Source organism: Hylobates moloch, unplaced genomic scaffold, assembly GCF_009828535.3.
Source record: "Hylobates moloch isolate HMO894 unplaced genomic scaffold, HMol_V3 SCAFFOLD_18, whole genome shotgun sequence".
NCBI lineage: Eukaryota > Metazoa > Chordata > Mammalia > Primates > Hylobatidae > Hylobates > Hylobates moloch.
Window position 1 is genome coordinate 56,552,237 of NW_026652293.1, and position 17,051 is coordinate 56,569,287.

The 17,051-nt window shown below is 39.1% G+C and overlaps 1 protein-coding gene across 2 annotated transcripts in view; it reads left to right on the top strand.

The window, feature by feature from the left end:
• DISP1 (dispatched RND transporter family member 1) overlaps nt 1-17,051 on the top strand; it is a 166,244-nt gene that overhangs the window by 107,374 nt on the left and 41,819 nt on the right. For both annotated transcript variants that reach the window (XM_032136907.2, XM_058430719.1), the window contains exon 2: nt 4,122-4,647. In XM_032136907.2, coding sequence (XP_031992798.1) covers nt 4,139-4,647 — 509 coding nt within the window. In that variant the 5' untranslated portion in view covers nt 4,122-4,138. The remainder of the gene's footprint in view (nt 1-4,121; nt 4,648-17,051) is intronic.

The following is a 17,051-nucleotide window of genomic DNA, read 5'->3' on the forward strand; positions in this document are numbered from 1 at the left end:
ATGCCTATGGTCCCAGCTACATAGGAGGCTGAGGCAGGAGGATTGCTTGGGTCTGGGAGGTCTAGGCTGCAGGAAGCCATGATCGCACCAGTGCACTCAAGCCTGGGTGACAGAGCAAGACCCTGTCTTTAAAAAAAAAAAAAAAAAAAAAAGGAAGGAAGGAAGGGATGAAGTGGGGAAGGGATGATCTTTCTCTGTATGGGCCTTAGAGTCAACTCTTGATGTCAGAGTGAAATACTTTCCTATTCTGGCTGGTCACCTGAACACCTACCCAAATGCATCCATTGAACTTAAATAATCTATAGACAGTTCATAAAATATTTTTTCTGTTTTTGCTTCTAAATTTTTTTACCTGTAGTTTTTACATACTTATGAGGTCAAATTGATTGGTCCTATGTTATGATTAAAGAAATGGAATCAGAGAACACTCATGTGACTTGCTTCAAATAGAAGCCAAAGTCAGAGTTCAAATTATTCTTTACTAGTTCTTACTTCATTACAAGAAGTCTCCCAAGTTACAAAATAGGTTGTGTTCCAAAAACTCATTTGTAAGTCAGTTATTTGGCATTTGAACTGCATTTTACTATGTGGAAAAAACATGTTATAAATGATGATCAGGTCCCCAGCTGGCATATAAGAATCTATTTAACTCTTGTTTAACTACAAAACTAATAAATTTAAAAGAGAATGATAGTTGTGATTCTGATTACAAAGAAAAATAATTTTTTTTTTTTTACTGAGGATAAGCAAATTTAATTAGAAGATAGGAAAACATGAAGATTGAGGAGGGTCTAGAGGGGATTTCAGGGTTCTTTGAAGGGAGTTAGAGGTTGATGGGATTGTCTGAAGCCCAATGTATTCAGTTCTTGCACTACCATAAGGAAATACCTGGGCTGGGCACAGTGGCTCACGCCTGTAATCCCAGCACTTTGGGAGGTCGAGGTGGGCAGATCACCTGAGGTCAGGAGTTCGAGACCAGCCTGGCCAGCATGGTGAAACCCTGTCTCTACCAAAAAATACAAAAATTAGCTGGGTGTGGTGGCACGCACCTGTGGTCCCAGCTACTCAGGAGGCTGAGGTGGGAGAATTACTTGAACTCGGGATGTGGAGGTTGTAGTGAGTGAGCCAAGATTACACCACTTCACTACACCCTGGGCAACAGATGGAGATCCTGTCAAAAAAAAAAAAAAAAAGGCCGGGCGCAGTGGCTCACGCCTGTAATCCCAGCACTTTGGAAGACTGAGGCGGGCGGATCAGAAGGTCAGGAGATCGAGACCATCCTGGCTAACACAGTGAGACCCTGTCTCTACTAAAAAATACGAAAAATTAGCCAGGCGTGGTGGCGGGCGCCTGTAGTCCCAGCTACTTGGGAAGCTGAGGCAGGAAAATGGCATGAACCCGGGAGGCGGGGCTTGCAGTGAGCCGAGATCACGCCACTGCACTCCATCCTGGGTGACAGAGCAAGACTCTGTCTCAAAAGAAAAGAAAAGAAAAAATAACCTGAGACTGGGTAATTTATAAAGAAAAGAGGTTTTATTGGCTCACGATTCTGCAGGCTGTACAGGAAATATGGCAGCACCAGCTCAGCTTCTGGCGAGGCCTTAAGAAACTCACAATCATGGCAGAAGGTAAAGGGGAAGCTGGCCAGAGAAGGAGAAAGTTGGCGGGGGACATGTGTCACACGCTTTTAAACAACCAGATCTCAGGAGAACCCACTCACTATCACAAGAACAGCACAAAGAGGGAAATCTAGCCCCATAATCCAATCACCTCCCACCACGCCCCACCTCCAACACTGAGGATTACAGTTTGACATGAGATTTGGGCAGGACACAGATCCAAACCCTATCAGCCAGTTTCACTTTCAAACTTTTAAGTCATTTGTTGTTATTAGATGCTTCTCACTAGCATAACTTACCCAGCATCTGTGATTAGAATCAGCAGAATTGATTGAATTAAATACCTAGGAAAAAGTAGACTATTTGAGATGATATATTAACCAACCTGGGATGGTAAAAACAAACCAACAAATTAGAAGTATTCTTTCCTTCAGCCCTCCTGATGGAAAGGGCAGGAGGAGTTGTTGACTTTCCCATTTAGCCCAGCAGATTCCCATCAGCTGTGATAGTTTAACTGCGGTACAGGTGGAGGTTGGAGAAAAGCGTGTGCCTTCAGTGATTTCTTTGAATGGAGTGCTTGTACAATGAGAGTTTCTAATTCTGGGAAATAATTGCATTGATCTCATCTAGTGATTGTTTCCTACATTATCTAACACACAATTAAACATCTTAAATTTCAATTAGCTTTTTTAAAAAAGTCCAGTGCTTCTTTAAATGTCCTTTAATTTATGTTTTGTTATTTTCATAACCTTTGCATATGGCTTTTTCTTTTGTTAACAACAAAAGGGAGGTTATATTCTTCAGTAAACTGAAGCATAAATGAGCAGATCTTGCTGAGATGGCACATTTAGAAAATGATGAGATTAGTTCTTGCCTCCTGGATCAGATTAGTGCTCTTGCCGGTCAGTATATCTACCTACCTCCTGCTAGTTTAGATAATACATTTAACTACTATTACTCTGTGTTGGGTATATTCTTTGAATGTTTTACAGTGGATGTTTGTTTAACACTGGATACATTGGAAAGTGATATAATGAAGGAGAGAGCAACTGTATTTACTACAGTTCAGAATCCCTCTCAATGGTCATTATAAAAGGAAGTTTGGGATTGGCAAGCCATTTTCAAAAGTGATGTAAAACTAATGAGGGAAGTAACATCTACTTGATTTTATATATATTTTGATGTTTTTAAATGCTTTGTCTTCCCACTAAGCAATTTATTAAGAAATTCCTATTGCATGATGTTTAACTGAATTTGTATATGTAGGGTAGGGTGTGTTTAAGGAATTTTGTCTGAAAGGTAAATATGCTAAATTTACATCCTAGTATGGGCATGCTCTGCTCACAAATGCCTCTGCTGAGCAGTTTACATACTGGGTGAAAATGTACGTAGGAATCCTCGTGGGAGATTCAGGTTTGCCAGTGAGATTACTATGTACTCAGACTGAAAAATATGATTTCTTCTGATTACCTGTGTGTCTGCCAGAGGTGGGGAAGGACTGGAAAGAGATTCCTCCACAAGCCATTTTGTCTACTTAGAGAATGGCATACTAGAAGGGTTAGCGAGCCAAATTACAGTTTTCTCTTTGTTGTTGTTGGCTTTCATGTCTATGTTGAATAGACTAATATAATTTGATGACCTTTTTTTTTTTTTTTTAACTGTGAATTCCCAGATTTTGTGTGTATGTTGCTCAGAGGGTAGTGCAGTGGGCAAAGGGCTAGGGAGATTGTCGGTTTTTTTGTTTGTTGATTGGACACACTTGCTGCTGGTAATTTGAGCATCTAAGGATCTTCGTTTATATTGAAGGCCTGAACCCTTTGGTGGAAGGGGAAAAAAGTAAGAAAAAAATCTCATTTGAAGCAAATCCCATCCATAGTATTATTTTTCTCATGTGCAGGCAATGTCACTTGTAGTATATTATAGAATTTTGCATCTGATATTTTGGTTGCTAGAATTCTCAGCTTTCCTGACTGGTCTTAATTTATTATTCTCAGACTTGGATGACTAAGGGGAAAAATCATATATTCTTGAGATTTTCCTAAGATATAAAACATTCTTAAGATTATTCAAATTATTTTAACCTTGTACAATGAATTACCCTCAGAGTGGCCCTAAATCAGAACATATAAACCAAGCATGATATTATTGAAAAGCTGAAGGATGCTATTTGTATCCTCTCCTCTCATGCAAAATGGTCTAGTTCTTAACTGATTACTTGTGCATCTAGGATGGAGTGAGAAGAAAGGCACTGAAAGGAGAGGTGCACAGGAGAAAACAATGGGAATAGAAGAGGGTTTTTAAGGTGCATAAAATAGCTGGAGGAAAGGAGTGCCATTGGGTTGGCTGGTTCCATCACAGATGCTGCCGACTTTCCACCACTGTCTCAAAACTCTTCAAGAACCCTCATTTTCAAAGAGCTGTTTTTAAATATCATACTTGTCTTTCCTACATATTTGCCTGCCTGACTGTAACTGGGTGATTTTATATGATTTTCTTTCTTAGGGTCAAGAAGTTGGAGCATGGCTATGAGCAATGGAAACAATGATTTTGTGGTTCTGAGCAACAACAGCATCGCAACCAGTGCTGCTAACCCGAGTCCCCTCACCCCCTGTGATGGAGACCATGCAGCCCAGCAGCTCACACCCAAAGAAGCAACAAGAACAAAAGTGAGTCCAAATGGATGCCTGCAACTTAATGGCACAGTTAAATCATCCTTTCTGCCTTTAGACAACCAAAGAACGCCTCAGAGGTTACCCCAATGCTGCCATCCTTGCCCATACCATCACCCTTTGACTAGCCATAGCAGTCACCAAGAGTGCCATCCCGAGGCTGGCCATGCAGCACCCTCTGCTTTGGCCTCATGTTGCATGCAGCCACACTCCGAGTATTCTGCATCTCTTTGTCCAAATCATTCACCTGTGTATCAGACTGCGTGCTGTCTTCAGCCCTCTCCATCCTTCTGCCTGCATCATCCGTGGCCTGACCATTTTCAGCATCAGCCTGTGCAACAGCACATAGCCAACATAAGGTAAGCGGTCTGAAAGTTTTGCTTTTAGCATTCAACTAATTCCACGTGAACATGACAGCTTGTGTTTATTTTCCTGAAAGGAGAGGAGAAAAATGTGGCACAGAAAGAAAACATGAAAATGTATATTCTGTGGATTTTGTGAAGCCAACAAAAATGCAAATAAAATAATACTGTATATCTATTTTATCCTCTGACTTCTTAGTCAAATCCTCCCTTCCCCTTTCCCTGTCTGCAAATTGGTTAGGAATTTCTGCTAGACCTTGAGTTATAAAATTCAACAAAAAGTTTTATTGTTAGCAATTTCTGTTATTGTACATGGGAAGTATATTTATGATGAGGCTACCTAAGCAGCAGTCCTTTATTTGCTGTTATTGATAGTGGTGAACATTTATGAAAAAGAAGTAAAAAACCCCTTGCTGGCCGGGTGCGGTGGCTCATACCTGTAATCCCAGCACTTTGGGAGGCCGAGGCGGGTGGATCACCTGAGGTTGGGAGTTCAAGACCAACCTGACGAACACGGAGAAACCCCGTCTCTACTAAAAATACAAAAAATTAGCTGGGCGTGGTGGTGCATGCCTATAATCCCAGCAACTCGGGAGGTTGAGGCAGGAGAATCACATGAACCTGGGAGGTGGAGGTTGTGGTGAGCCGAGATCACGCCATTGTACTCCAGCCTGGGCAACAAGAGTGAAACTCAGTCTCAAAAAAAAAAAAAAAAAAAAAAACCCTTGCCTCCTCATGCTGCCTTATGGCTGTACTCGACATTTCTATTCCTGTGTTTTGGTGACTATGCAGTACGCTGAGATCAAATGAAAGTAGCAATTCCCTTCATAGCAGATAAAACCTGTAAATTGTAGCACGGGACTTTTAAAAATATTTTTTGTAAAGCATTTTTAGATCTGGTAGATTGAAAAGTACTAGAAAAATCAATATCATTGCCAGTGCTTATTTCCACCTCAGCCCATAGTTTGTCATATGTATGATTTTGAGCTATTTTTTCCATGGGTAAGTTAAGTTGCATTTAGTATAGGTTAGCAATGATAATATATTTTACAAAATACTAAGTACTTTGTAGAGACCTAGTATTATTTCACATTTTTAAGTAATAAAAAAAGTTTAACTAGAAAAAGAGCATTCTCTTTAAAATTAGGGTACAATTTATATACAGGGAAATGTACAGATACTAATTATTCAGTTTGATCAATGTTGACAAATGTATACAAAAGTGTTACCCACATTTTGGTCTGATGTAGAACATTTCTGTCAGCCCAGAAGGTAAGTTCCTTCATGCCCTTTCTCAGTTATTCCCTCTGTCTTCACCAGAAGCAATCACTGCTGAGTTATATTACTATAGATTTGTTTTGCCTGCTCCTAGAACTTCAGATAAGTGGAATCGTACAGTATGTACTCTTTCGTGTTCGGCAATTTTTGCTCAGCATAATATTTTTGAGTTTCTTCTAGTTATTGTATGCATTTGTTTTTCCATTTATTGCTAAGTAGTAATCCACTGTATGCATGTAACAAATTCACTTCTGATTAAAGAGTCAGGGCTGGGTGCTGCAGCTCATGGCTGCGGGGATTACAGAATCCCAACACTTCAGGAGGTTGAGGTGGGAGGATTGCTTGAGCCCAGGACTTCAATGCCAGCCTGGGCAACATAGCAAAACTCTGTATCTACAAAAAAAAAAAAAAAAGGGAAAAAAGTCAGATCCAAAAAGCGATTAAGTGATAAATACTTTGCACCTTTATCAGGTTTTGAACATTGTTGAGATTATCTGGTTACACTCTTTTTAAAGAGAGGAAGGGAAACGTGGTAATAAAGCAGAAAGAAGGAGGGAGGAGGGGGAAAGAGGAGAGTCCTTCACAGCATGTTACTGCAGTTTCTGAATACATTTTCCATATTGGATTTGAGAGTCTTTTAGTTATAGGCTATGATAAGAAATTCACCACATTTACCAAAGCCATTTCTTAGAAGATTTGTCCTGACAACATTGTGCTACATGACTAGTTTTAGACTCTTTCCATTTTGAATCAAACTGTGTGAACAGTTGATTTTTAAATTATCATAAATATTGATGTTTCAAATAATAAATTACATGGTTGCAAAGTATGAAATAAGATAGATATTTCTGCATTTTGAAGCTGATACCTCCTTTTAAAAAATCACAACATAAAACTGTGAACAAATAACCAATTCTTTCAATATGGAAGGTTGTACCAAGATTTTCAGGATTTTGACTTAGCATTTCTCAGTGATCTAATTCAAAAGCAGTGAGATCCCTGTGTACACTTGAAATAGAATGGCATTAAAAAACAAACTGATAGGCAGGTGGCTGAGCTCGTCACTACCCTTGGTAGTGGGGTCATTGTTGGAACCGGGGCTTTTGCAGTCATGGTGGACTGACTTCAGACTGTGTATGAGCACTGGGTCCATAGACTTGTCCGTATAGGATTTGTCTTTGTATGTTATCTAAAGAGAAAGAATGATGAAAAGCTAACTGCCTCTGGAAGAATAGTATTTTATTTAAAAGGGAATTGAAACCCATGGAGAAGTTGCTTGGAAGTAAAGGCTGTGGCTGAACTATATAATGTTTACATTTTAAAAATTATGAGAGAGATAAAAACATTCATACTTAATTTGAAAAACATTGACTTTAAAATTGCCACAATTGTCCATCAAAAAAATTTGTAGAAGAAAGTAGATTAGTATGAGGGAAATTTTTTATATTTAGAATTTTATCTCAAGAATTTGAGCCTTGGCCGGGCGTGGTGGCTCACGCCTGTAATCCCAGCACTTTGGGAGTCCGAGGCGGGCGGATCGTGAGGTCAGGAGGTCGAGACCATGGTAGCTAACACGGTGAAATCCCGTCTCTACTAAAAATACAAAAAAAAAAATTAGCAGGGCGTGGTGGTGGGCGCCTGTAGTCCCAGCTACTTGGGAGGCTGAGGCAGGAGAATGGCATGAACCTGGGAGGCGGAGCTTGCAGTGAGCTGAGATCGCACCACTGCACTCCAGCCTGGGCAACAGAGCGAGACTCTGTCTCAAAAAAAAAAAAGAATTGGAGCCTTTTGGTTATCTATTTGTAACAGACATAAAATTTTAAAGATGCCTGCAGAGGAATGGTATGTGTCCATTTGTGTATGTTACATACTTTATTGTGCCTCAGTGATTACTTTGCTATTTTCTACATTTACTTACATAATCCACAATGTTTACTGAATTCTTATATGTGCCAGGCACCGAGGATATAATTCCAAACAAGTTGAGACATTCTTTTGCTTTCATAGAGCTATAAACTAGTAGGAAGAGAGCCAGTAAAGCAAATAGGCAGGTACAGTATTGTGGTAAATACTATCAAGAAGGAATACACAGGGCTAAAGATGAAGAAAAGTTACAGATGGAGAGAGAATTGAAGAGGCTTGTCTTTTATGCAAATACTTTTACAAGGTAGTGTGAGCCCAGCTCCAGCATAGGTCAATATGGCTGGACCCTAGTGGAAGAGAGAACAGTAGCAAGAGGAGAGGCATACTAGGACTAAATCCTGAAGGGTATCGTAAACCACATTAAGGCAATCTCTAGATTTCATCCTGAGGTGAATGAAGACTCATTATAGATTTGTGTGTGTTTGTAATTTTTTTTTGTTGTGGTGAAATATACATAACATAAAACTTAATATTTTAATCATTTTTAAGTATATGGTTATTGACATTAAGTACATTCACATTGTTGTACACCCATCACTGCTACCTTTGTCCAGAACTATTTCATCTTCCCAAACTGAAACTCCATACTCACTAAATTATAACTCTACCTGCCCCTGGCAACCACCATTCTACTTTTTGTCTCCATGAATTTGACTTCTCTAGATACCTCAAATAAGTCGAATCCTACAGTATTTGCCTTTTTTTGTCTGGCTTATTTCACTCCACATAATGTCTTCAAGGTTCATTCATGTAGCACGTGTCATAATTTCCTTTCTTTTAAGGCTGAATAATATTCCGTTGTATATTTATATATTACATTTTATCATTTTATCAATTACATTTTATCATTTTATCAATTACATATTACATTTTATCAGTTCATTGATGGACACTTCCATCTTTCAGGTATCATGGCTATTGTGAATAATGCTGCTATGAGCTTGGGTTCTGTTCAAGTCCCTGCTTTCAGTTCCTTTGGGTATATGCTCAGACCAGAAGTGGAATTGCTGGAGCATATGGTAATTCTGTTTTTAGCTTTTTGAGGAACTGTTTTCCATATTGGCTGCACCATTTTACGCCAGCAGTGCAAAAAGTTCCAATGTTTCCAGATCCTTGCCGACACTTGTTATTTTATCTGTTTTTTTTTTTTTTTTTTTAGAGTAGGCATCCTAATTAATGTGAGATTATAAATTTTAAAGCAGAAAAAACACAGTAAGAAACATTTTAGGAAATTTCATCATTTGCATTGCAGAGAATAGATTGAATTGGGTCAGGACCATTGTAGATAGGAAGAACACTAGAAGGCTTATTGCATTAGTTCAAGTGAGAAATGTGATAACTTGAACCATGATTTAGAAATAAATTCATTCTAGAGAGATTTAGAAGGTGGAATCTACTAGACTTGGTGGATAATTGGATATCGGAGGGGCAAAGGGAGGAAGAATCACAACTGATTTTCAGTTTCCTGGCTTGAGCAACTGGTTGGGTAGATGGTAATGCCATTCACTAAAATGGGGAAGACAGAAGAAGGGAACTAAGTAAACAGCTGAGACATTGAGCTTCCAGAGAGGACTACAGAGTAACAGTAACAGTGGAAGAGTGATGTCCCTTGAGCTTATTTGAAAGAATGAGGTTGCTGGGTAATACATGACAGTGCACTGAGGGCAATACTGGTGGGGGTTATCTTAGAATGAACACTGAAGCACTTTGACTCAGGCCAGCAGGTATTAATAATTGCAGAATTGTGCTATGGGCAAGGCACTGAGTGAGGTGCTATCTTGTCCTTTACCCAACCAATAAAATATCCACAGAAGCAAATGTGCTCTTGGATAGAGCTGCTATGTATGGGAGAACAGGGCAGTTTGGGAAAGTCTGCACAAGATGTCCTTGGTAAGGATTCTGAAAATGAGGATGTTGTACAATGCTTTACTGCCTTTCATTATTCTACACAACCCTTTCAGGAATGTGTTGTAACAAAGGTTCTAGAGGTTGATCTCTACCAGGAACTTCAAGTATTTTAGTTTTCTTTATTGTGGCTTATTGCTGTGTGATTTTTAAGTTCTTTTTAAATTGATAACGTCAAGTACTTAGTGAAATGTTATTCAATTAATATTTAAGGTGTATTTATGACTTCACATTACTTTAAAGGATGTGTTAAACATTGACTGCCTTAGAGTAAAATTGTATGGTGATGGAAGATCCTAAGTGCTATCATTTTTATTGCTGTTTGCACCTATACCACCAATGGGCCCACCTGTTTTTATCTGAAAGTGTTTTTTAAAGTTTTTATTTGTTTATAAAGCACTTAAGCCATAGAGAATGTTTTAAGGAATCAATCAGATAGAAAATATAATTTTAACCTAGGCCATTTGCTACTTACCACCTTTTGTATAGTAGACTCTCTTTCATCCGCTCTTGATTCTTTAAGCTTTAATAAATCTTTCTAAAAGATTCATTATTTCAACCATCTGTGTTTTTTTTTTAATTCTTTTTTAGTGTTCTGATTAATAAAATTAAGGCCGGGCATGGTGGCTCGAGCTTGTAATCCTAGCACTTTGGGAGGCTGTGGCAGGCCAATCACTTGAGGTCAGGAGTTCGAGACCAGCCTGGCCAGCAATGGCAAAACCCTGTCTCTGCTAAACTACAAAAATTAGCCTGATGTGGTGGTGCGCACCTGTAGTCCCAGCTACTCGGGAGGCTGAGGCAGGAGAATTACTTGACTCCAAGAGGTGGAGGTTGCAGTGAGCCAGGATTGTACCACTGCACTCCAGCCTGGGTGACAGAGGGAGACTCTCAAAAAAAATAAATAAATAAAATAAAATAAAAATAAAGATTATTGCAAGGATCACATTTAATATGTCTATTTTAATTATTGCCAAATATTAAGTAGCTTAAATCGATTTTATTTTAAAGCTTTAGATTTCATTTTAAAGCTTCAGGCTTTTATATTTGTAGATTCCTGTCTTCATATACATTACTCAGCCATTAATTAGCATGTCTAATTGAGAACAATAAGGAATTTTATTTTATCTTATTTATTTGTTTATTTTTGAGACAGAGTCTCGCTGCATCGCCCAGGCTGGAGTGCAGTGGCACGATCTCAGCTCACTGCAACGTGCACCTCCTGGGTTCAACGGATTCTTCCACCTCAGCCTCCTGAGCAGTTGGGATTATAGGCACACACCACCACACCCAGCTAATTTTTATACTTTTAGTAGAGATGGGGTTTCACCATGTTGACCAGGCTGGTCTTGAACTCCTGGCCTCAAGTGATCCGCCTGCCTCAGCCTCCCAAAGTGCTGGGATTACAGGCATGAGCCACAGCGCGCGGCCACAATAAGGAATTTTAAAAGGCAGAAAATAGTCTCTCCTCACCATGAGGCAAGACTTATACCAACAAGTCCTAAACCTAGCTGATCATCTTTGGAGTCACCTGGGGAGTTACAAATAAAATAAGTAGAAGAAGAAGACATTTCTTTTGCAGTAGAAACAATAAATAACTCTTAAGAGTGGAGAGGTGGGAAGGATCCCCTGGAAGGATCCCTGTAGGTTATTGAGGTTGGGGACAGTCTGACTGAGAAGAACAGAACATGAATGGCCCTTGAAAGATGACTAGAAATGAATGAAGGGACTCCAGGAGGCAAAACATGGAAAGTGGAGGAAAGTTGTGAAGGGAAAGCTTTCAAAAACAAAAGCTTTAAAATATTTCTTAAAACATGTAAGAAAGGGCCAGGCACGGTGGCTCACGCCTGTAATCCCAGCACTTTGGGAGGCCGAGGCGGGCGGATCACGAGGTCAGGAGATTGAGACCGTCCTGGCTAACACAGTGAAACCCCGTCTCTACTAAAAATACAAAAAATTAGCCAGGCGTGGTGGCGGCGCCTGTAGTCCCAGCTCCTCGGGAGGCTGAGGTAGGAGAATGGCGTGAACCCGGGAGGCGGAGCTTGCAGTGATCCGAGATCGCACCACTGCACTCCAGCCTGGGCGACAGAGTGAGTCAATGTCTCAAAAACAAAAACAAAACAACAACAACAACAAAAAAAAACCATGTAAGAAAGGTAAAGAGAACAAGATCGTGGGAGCGGAGGGTCATTGTGGGTGTCCCCAGTCTACATCCTGAACAGTCCATTTGATGATCTGTTCTTTATCCTCCAGAGAGCTGGAAAATGCCTCTCAAAAGCCAGTCACATTCCACGTGTGCTGGTTGAAGCAAGTTTTGAGTTATTCATTTGGGATCTTCTTATTGCCGTATTAAAGTGAAAGAGTAATGGTATTATTGCACAATTAATAAGGAGTTCTGCATCCAAAAATAGCACACTAGAGTTCTAATCTAAACCATACTTACCTTTTAATTTGGTGTTGCAAAGAAATATTCTTGATTGTAACAGAGGACTCCATAAATGATACTTGGCAATGCCACAGACTCATTATCATGATAGGGAACCTGTGATATTTTTGGGTACCTGCCAAATGCATTTTTATTTACCTAAGGTGATTTCATAGACAGATGGCCGTTTTGAATGTTTCATGTGACTCACTAGAGGAATTAGAGCTATACAGAGTTAAGAATGCTTGGCGTAGAGGGGACTGTAGAACCCTGGGACTAGCTTAGCCCCTTAAGGTTAACTAAATATTGTCCCTGCCACCCCCATATGTTATGACTGTATAATTTTTGTAACTTACATTTCCTTTCTTCTTCATTTCTTTATTCATTTTCTAATTTCTGGCTCACTTTTCTCAGAGGTTTTCTTTTTGCTTCCCCTTAGGACATTAGTTATTTTTTTGTGAAGGGGCCTCTTTTAAAATGAAAAAAAAGTAAGAAATGAGAATTCTCATGTTATATTAAAAAGACAAGAATTCTACCACCAGAATTCTTGTTTCTTGGCATGTGCTGTATCATGACATCCAGGGGTAAAATTATAGCTCTGAGCATCATTTCCCAAAGTGTCTTACTTCACCGCACATGGCCTATGGTGACCCACCCTTTCCCCTTTCCTTAGCCTTGGTGATTGTATTATTTTGTTAGCCAGAAAATTTGAGCCAGAAATCACTCTGAACACTTCATCAACATTGTGGCATGAACCTGAGCATTGACACAGATCCCACAGTGTGTGCTTTACCCAGATCACCCAGAGTCCATTCAAATGCTTCTCTAAGATGTTGCAGCAATGAATGGAGAAATTCAGAGTTAGTTATTCACTTATTAGCAAGTGCTTAATGAGTACTTAACAAGTGTTAGGTACTGGAGACAGGTGGAAACTGCAAAGTCTGGTTCCTGACTTCAAAGATGTAGAAGTAGTGTGGACAAGATAAGACACTTAGATTTTAGCACAGGGTGACCATAGATAGATTGCCATCTTTGATCAGTAAGTATGTACAGAATAGCTGTTGTATTCTCTGGAGCACAGAAGCTAAATACCAGTGCTTTTACAGAGGCACAGGCAAGTTTTATGTATTAATACTAAAAGAGAACTAGACTATACAGTTTTACAAATTCATATTCCCCTCTTTTCCTCTCTTACCATTGAAAGATTACTAATAGTGAAACAATCATTTCTCTTTATTTTTTATATAAATTATTCACTCTCTGGAACTGCTGGACAAGTGTCTTTTGCAAGAAGGAATAGCTAAACTGCATTCTTTAGACATTTGCTTTTCAATAAAGCCAATAAAATTAAAAATTTGTTTATTTGGTTACACTGCTCACAATTTCAGTACTCATTAGCCACATGTGGCTAGTAGCAACATATTGGACAGCACAGATGGAAAACGTTTCCATCATTGCAGAGAGTTTTATTGAGCAGGACTACCTTTCTTGGCTCTGTTAAAACAACTGAGATCCCTTTTCAACGTCCATGGCAGCAAATGAAACTTATATGATATAGAATAACAGCAATATTTGACAGTGAATACTTTTTTGTTGTTGTTGACATAATTTACTTAGTATTTGCTTGTGTTTTGTTTACTAAATAACAAAGAAATGACAAAAAAAAATCCCTTCAAAAACCTGAAGGACAGCTGGGCGCAGTGGCTCAAGTCTGTAATCCCAGCACTTTGGGAGGCCAAGGCGGGCGGATCACAAGGTCAAGAGATTGAGACCATCCTGGCCAACATGGTGAAACCCCATCTCTACTAAAAATACAAAAATTAGCTGGGTGTGGTGGCGTGTGCCTATAGTCCCAGCTACTCGGGAGGCTGAGGCAGGAGAATCACTTGAACTTGGGCAGTGGTTACAGTGAGCCGAGATCGCACCACTGCACTCCAGCCTGGCGACAGAGCAAGACTCCGTCTAAAAAAAAAAAAAAAATTCTGAAGGACTAAAAGTCCTATATTAGCAAAAATTGTGTAACAAGTAGGCAATATCCTTCAGAATCTTCTAGAGGCCACAGTTACATTCCACAAAAGCCATGCATATCTTTATTTATGAGTCAAAAACTGTCATTTTATTTAGTTGATAGTTGCCGGGCTTTTTGTAAGTAGATCTAAAATATAAATGTAAAAATGTGGTTTTTCTCCAGGATAGAGAAGTATAGCTAGTCTCTGGAAGCAATCATTGTTGCTACATTGTAATTTATTTTTCTTTTATCAATCCTTTCCTCATTGTACAATATGAAGTAGTAAGAGCATCTTTGTAAAATGGGAGTAACAGTAGCTATTTTGCACTTAACACAGTGCCTGGTACCAAATTTTAATCTCCCTTCTGTTCTCCATTTTTGTTCCTTTCACTTTTCTCTTAAGTTTTGTTGTTGCTGTTGTTATTGTTTCATGCCTGTGCTTAATCCTGTTGGTATTGTTTTAGAAATGAAGCTATTACTGAATCCTGGTTTAAATAAAGACATGATGTGTTCCTTTTCATTCTTATTTATAAATGACACACCTCAGACCATCAACCTATAGGAAAAGATGGTTACTCATTTGCTTTCCGGAGGAGGAAAAGGGGTTGTGAAGAATAAATGGGCCTCTTTAGCCCCCCAAACTGAGAGCCTTTATACTTTATACTGATTACATAATCTGATTATGATATTTGATTTTAGAAGAAGTCTGGTAAGATTTCATTTTGATTTCACTGAAACCAGGATTTATTTTGACATTCCTTAAAGTAGTCAAATTAACTTTTTAAAAAGGGATAATGTTTATAAAATTTAAAATGTTCCAGGCTTGCTTGCCAAAGTAAGTCAGCTTGGCAGTCAGAGTGAAGGCCTATTTTTTAGAAAGACTTCTTTGAGAGAGTTCTTCTTTTATTATAAATGAACGGATTTTAGAGTGTGCTATGCCTCGAGGAATACATTGTACATTCTGTAATACATTTTAGAATATGAGCTTTGGTCATCTTTTACTTTAATAATGAACATCAGAAAACAATGCCTTCTTTATTTTATAAAACTAATTAATATAACATTTTGGAATGAAGCAAATATATTCTTTATCCCCTTTCCATATTCGTGCTAGTTGTTTAGCAGATACTGGAGAGTAAAGGGGAAAAAAAGAAATGCTTTAGGTTTTTTTCTTTTTGGTAAAAAAAAAAAAAAAATTCAAAAGGTTGTAAAATATTTGGCAAACAGTGAGACTTTAAAAAAAAAACATTATTATGGATCAGTTACATGTCTAATGCCAGCAAAAAGGCACTTGTGATCTATTGCATCTTCTTTTCAAACTTAAATGGATTGTTAGGTGTAACTTAAAAGAATTTATAGAACTTAACATTTAAAGGACAATTTTGATTGCTGTAATATTCTGTGTTCTTTTCAGCAAAATTGACTCTACAAAATTGTCGTTTTTTAAAACACAAACCAGATATTCAACTGATTACTTGGTATTTTGGAGTTTGAAATAGAGCCTAAGGCCTGGGACCCATTCACAGTTCAATAAATATTTGTTGAATGAATGAATGATTACCAAAAAAAATTCTCAAAATACATCTTTTTCTGTAAAAAGTTAACAAAACTTGACAACAGCAAAAACCTCATGAAGTTAGATCGGTCACTGCCATCAAACAACTTATAGTCTAGAAGGAGAAGGATGATTTCAGCAAAATTAACCCAACTCTCTGAATGCCAAAATCAGGGTTTAGAGGGTTATGTGAGTCCTAAAGAGGGAGATAGAATCTTAGGAGAGCTAAGAGAAAGTGTCATAGGAGAGGGGAGGGGCTTTTCAAAAATGAACAAAAGGCTGGGCCAGGCTGGCTCACACCCATCATCCCAGCACTTGAAGAGGCCAAGGCAGGAGGATCACTTGAGCCCAGGAGTTCAAGACCAGCCTGGGCAACATAGTGAGATCGTGTTTATACTAAAAATAAATAAAATAAAATAAAATAAATGAACAAGAGTGCAACTGCCTGAAATATGGGAACAGGAGGCCTGGAGGCACCAGGAACATGGCAATAAGTGGTGATGGGGTGGGGTGGGGTGTGGGGGCTGGGAAATGCAAGCAGTCCCCTTTGTCTGGAGAAGGGCCAGAGAAGGCATCACAATACACTCTAGTTAGTCCAAGAAGATTGCTCCCATAAAATGAATTCTGAATGCTGTGTAATCATTGTAAAGCTTTTTTTTTTTTTTTTTTTGGAAACAGTCTCGCTCTGTTGCCCAGGCTAGAGTGCAGTGGCACAATCTCGGCTCACTGCAACCTGTGCCTCCCGGGTTCATGCAATTCTTCTGCCTCAGCCTCTCAAGTAGCTGGAACTACAGATGCATGCCACCATGCCCAGCTAATTTTTTTATTTTAGTAGGACGGGATTTCACCATGTTGGCCAGGCTGGTCTTGAACTCCTGACCTCAAGTGATCCACCCGCCTCGACCTCCCAAATTGTTGGGATTACAGGTGTGAGCCACAGCACCCAGCCTGAAGCATTTATTAAATACAGATAGTCTGCACCTTAGGGTTTGAGTTATGATTTGTTGCCATTACAGTAGTGCAGTAGCAATATGCATTCAGTAGAAACTGTACTTCCGATTTTGAATTTTGATCTTTTCCTGGGCCCAGGCCCAGTGTGCCTTCAGCTGTGTATGTTGATGGTGAGTACCCATACAACCCTTCTGTTTTTCACTTTAGTACCGTATTTAATAAATTACATGAGATATTCCATACTTTAGGGGAAGATGGTGAGGGGCCGGGAGACTGTGCCCCAGGGAGAGTCAGTCGGGGAATAACCTTTCTGTTGGCTCAACTCTGACCACCTTCAGGACATTTACCAATCTAGTGTA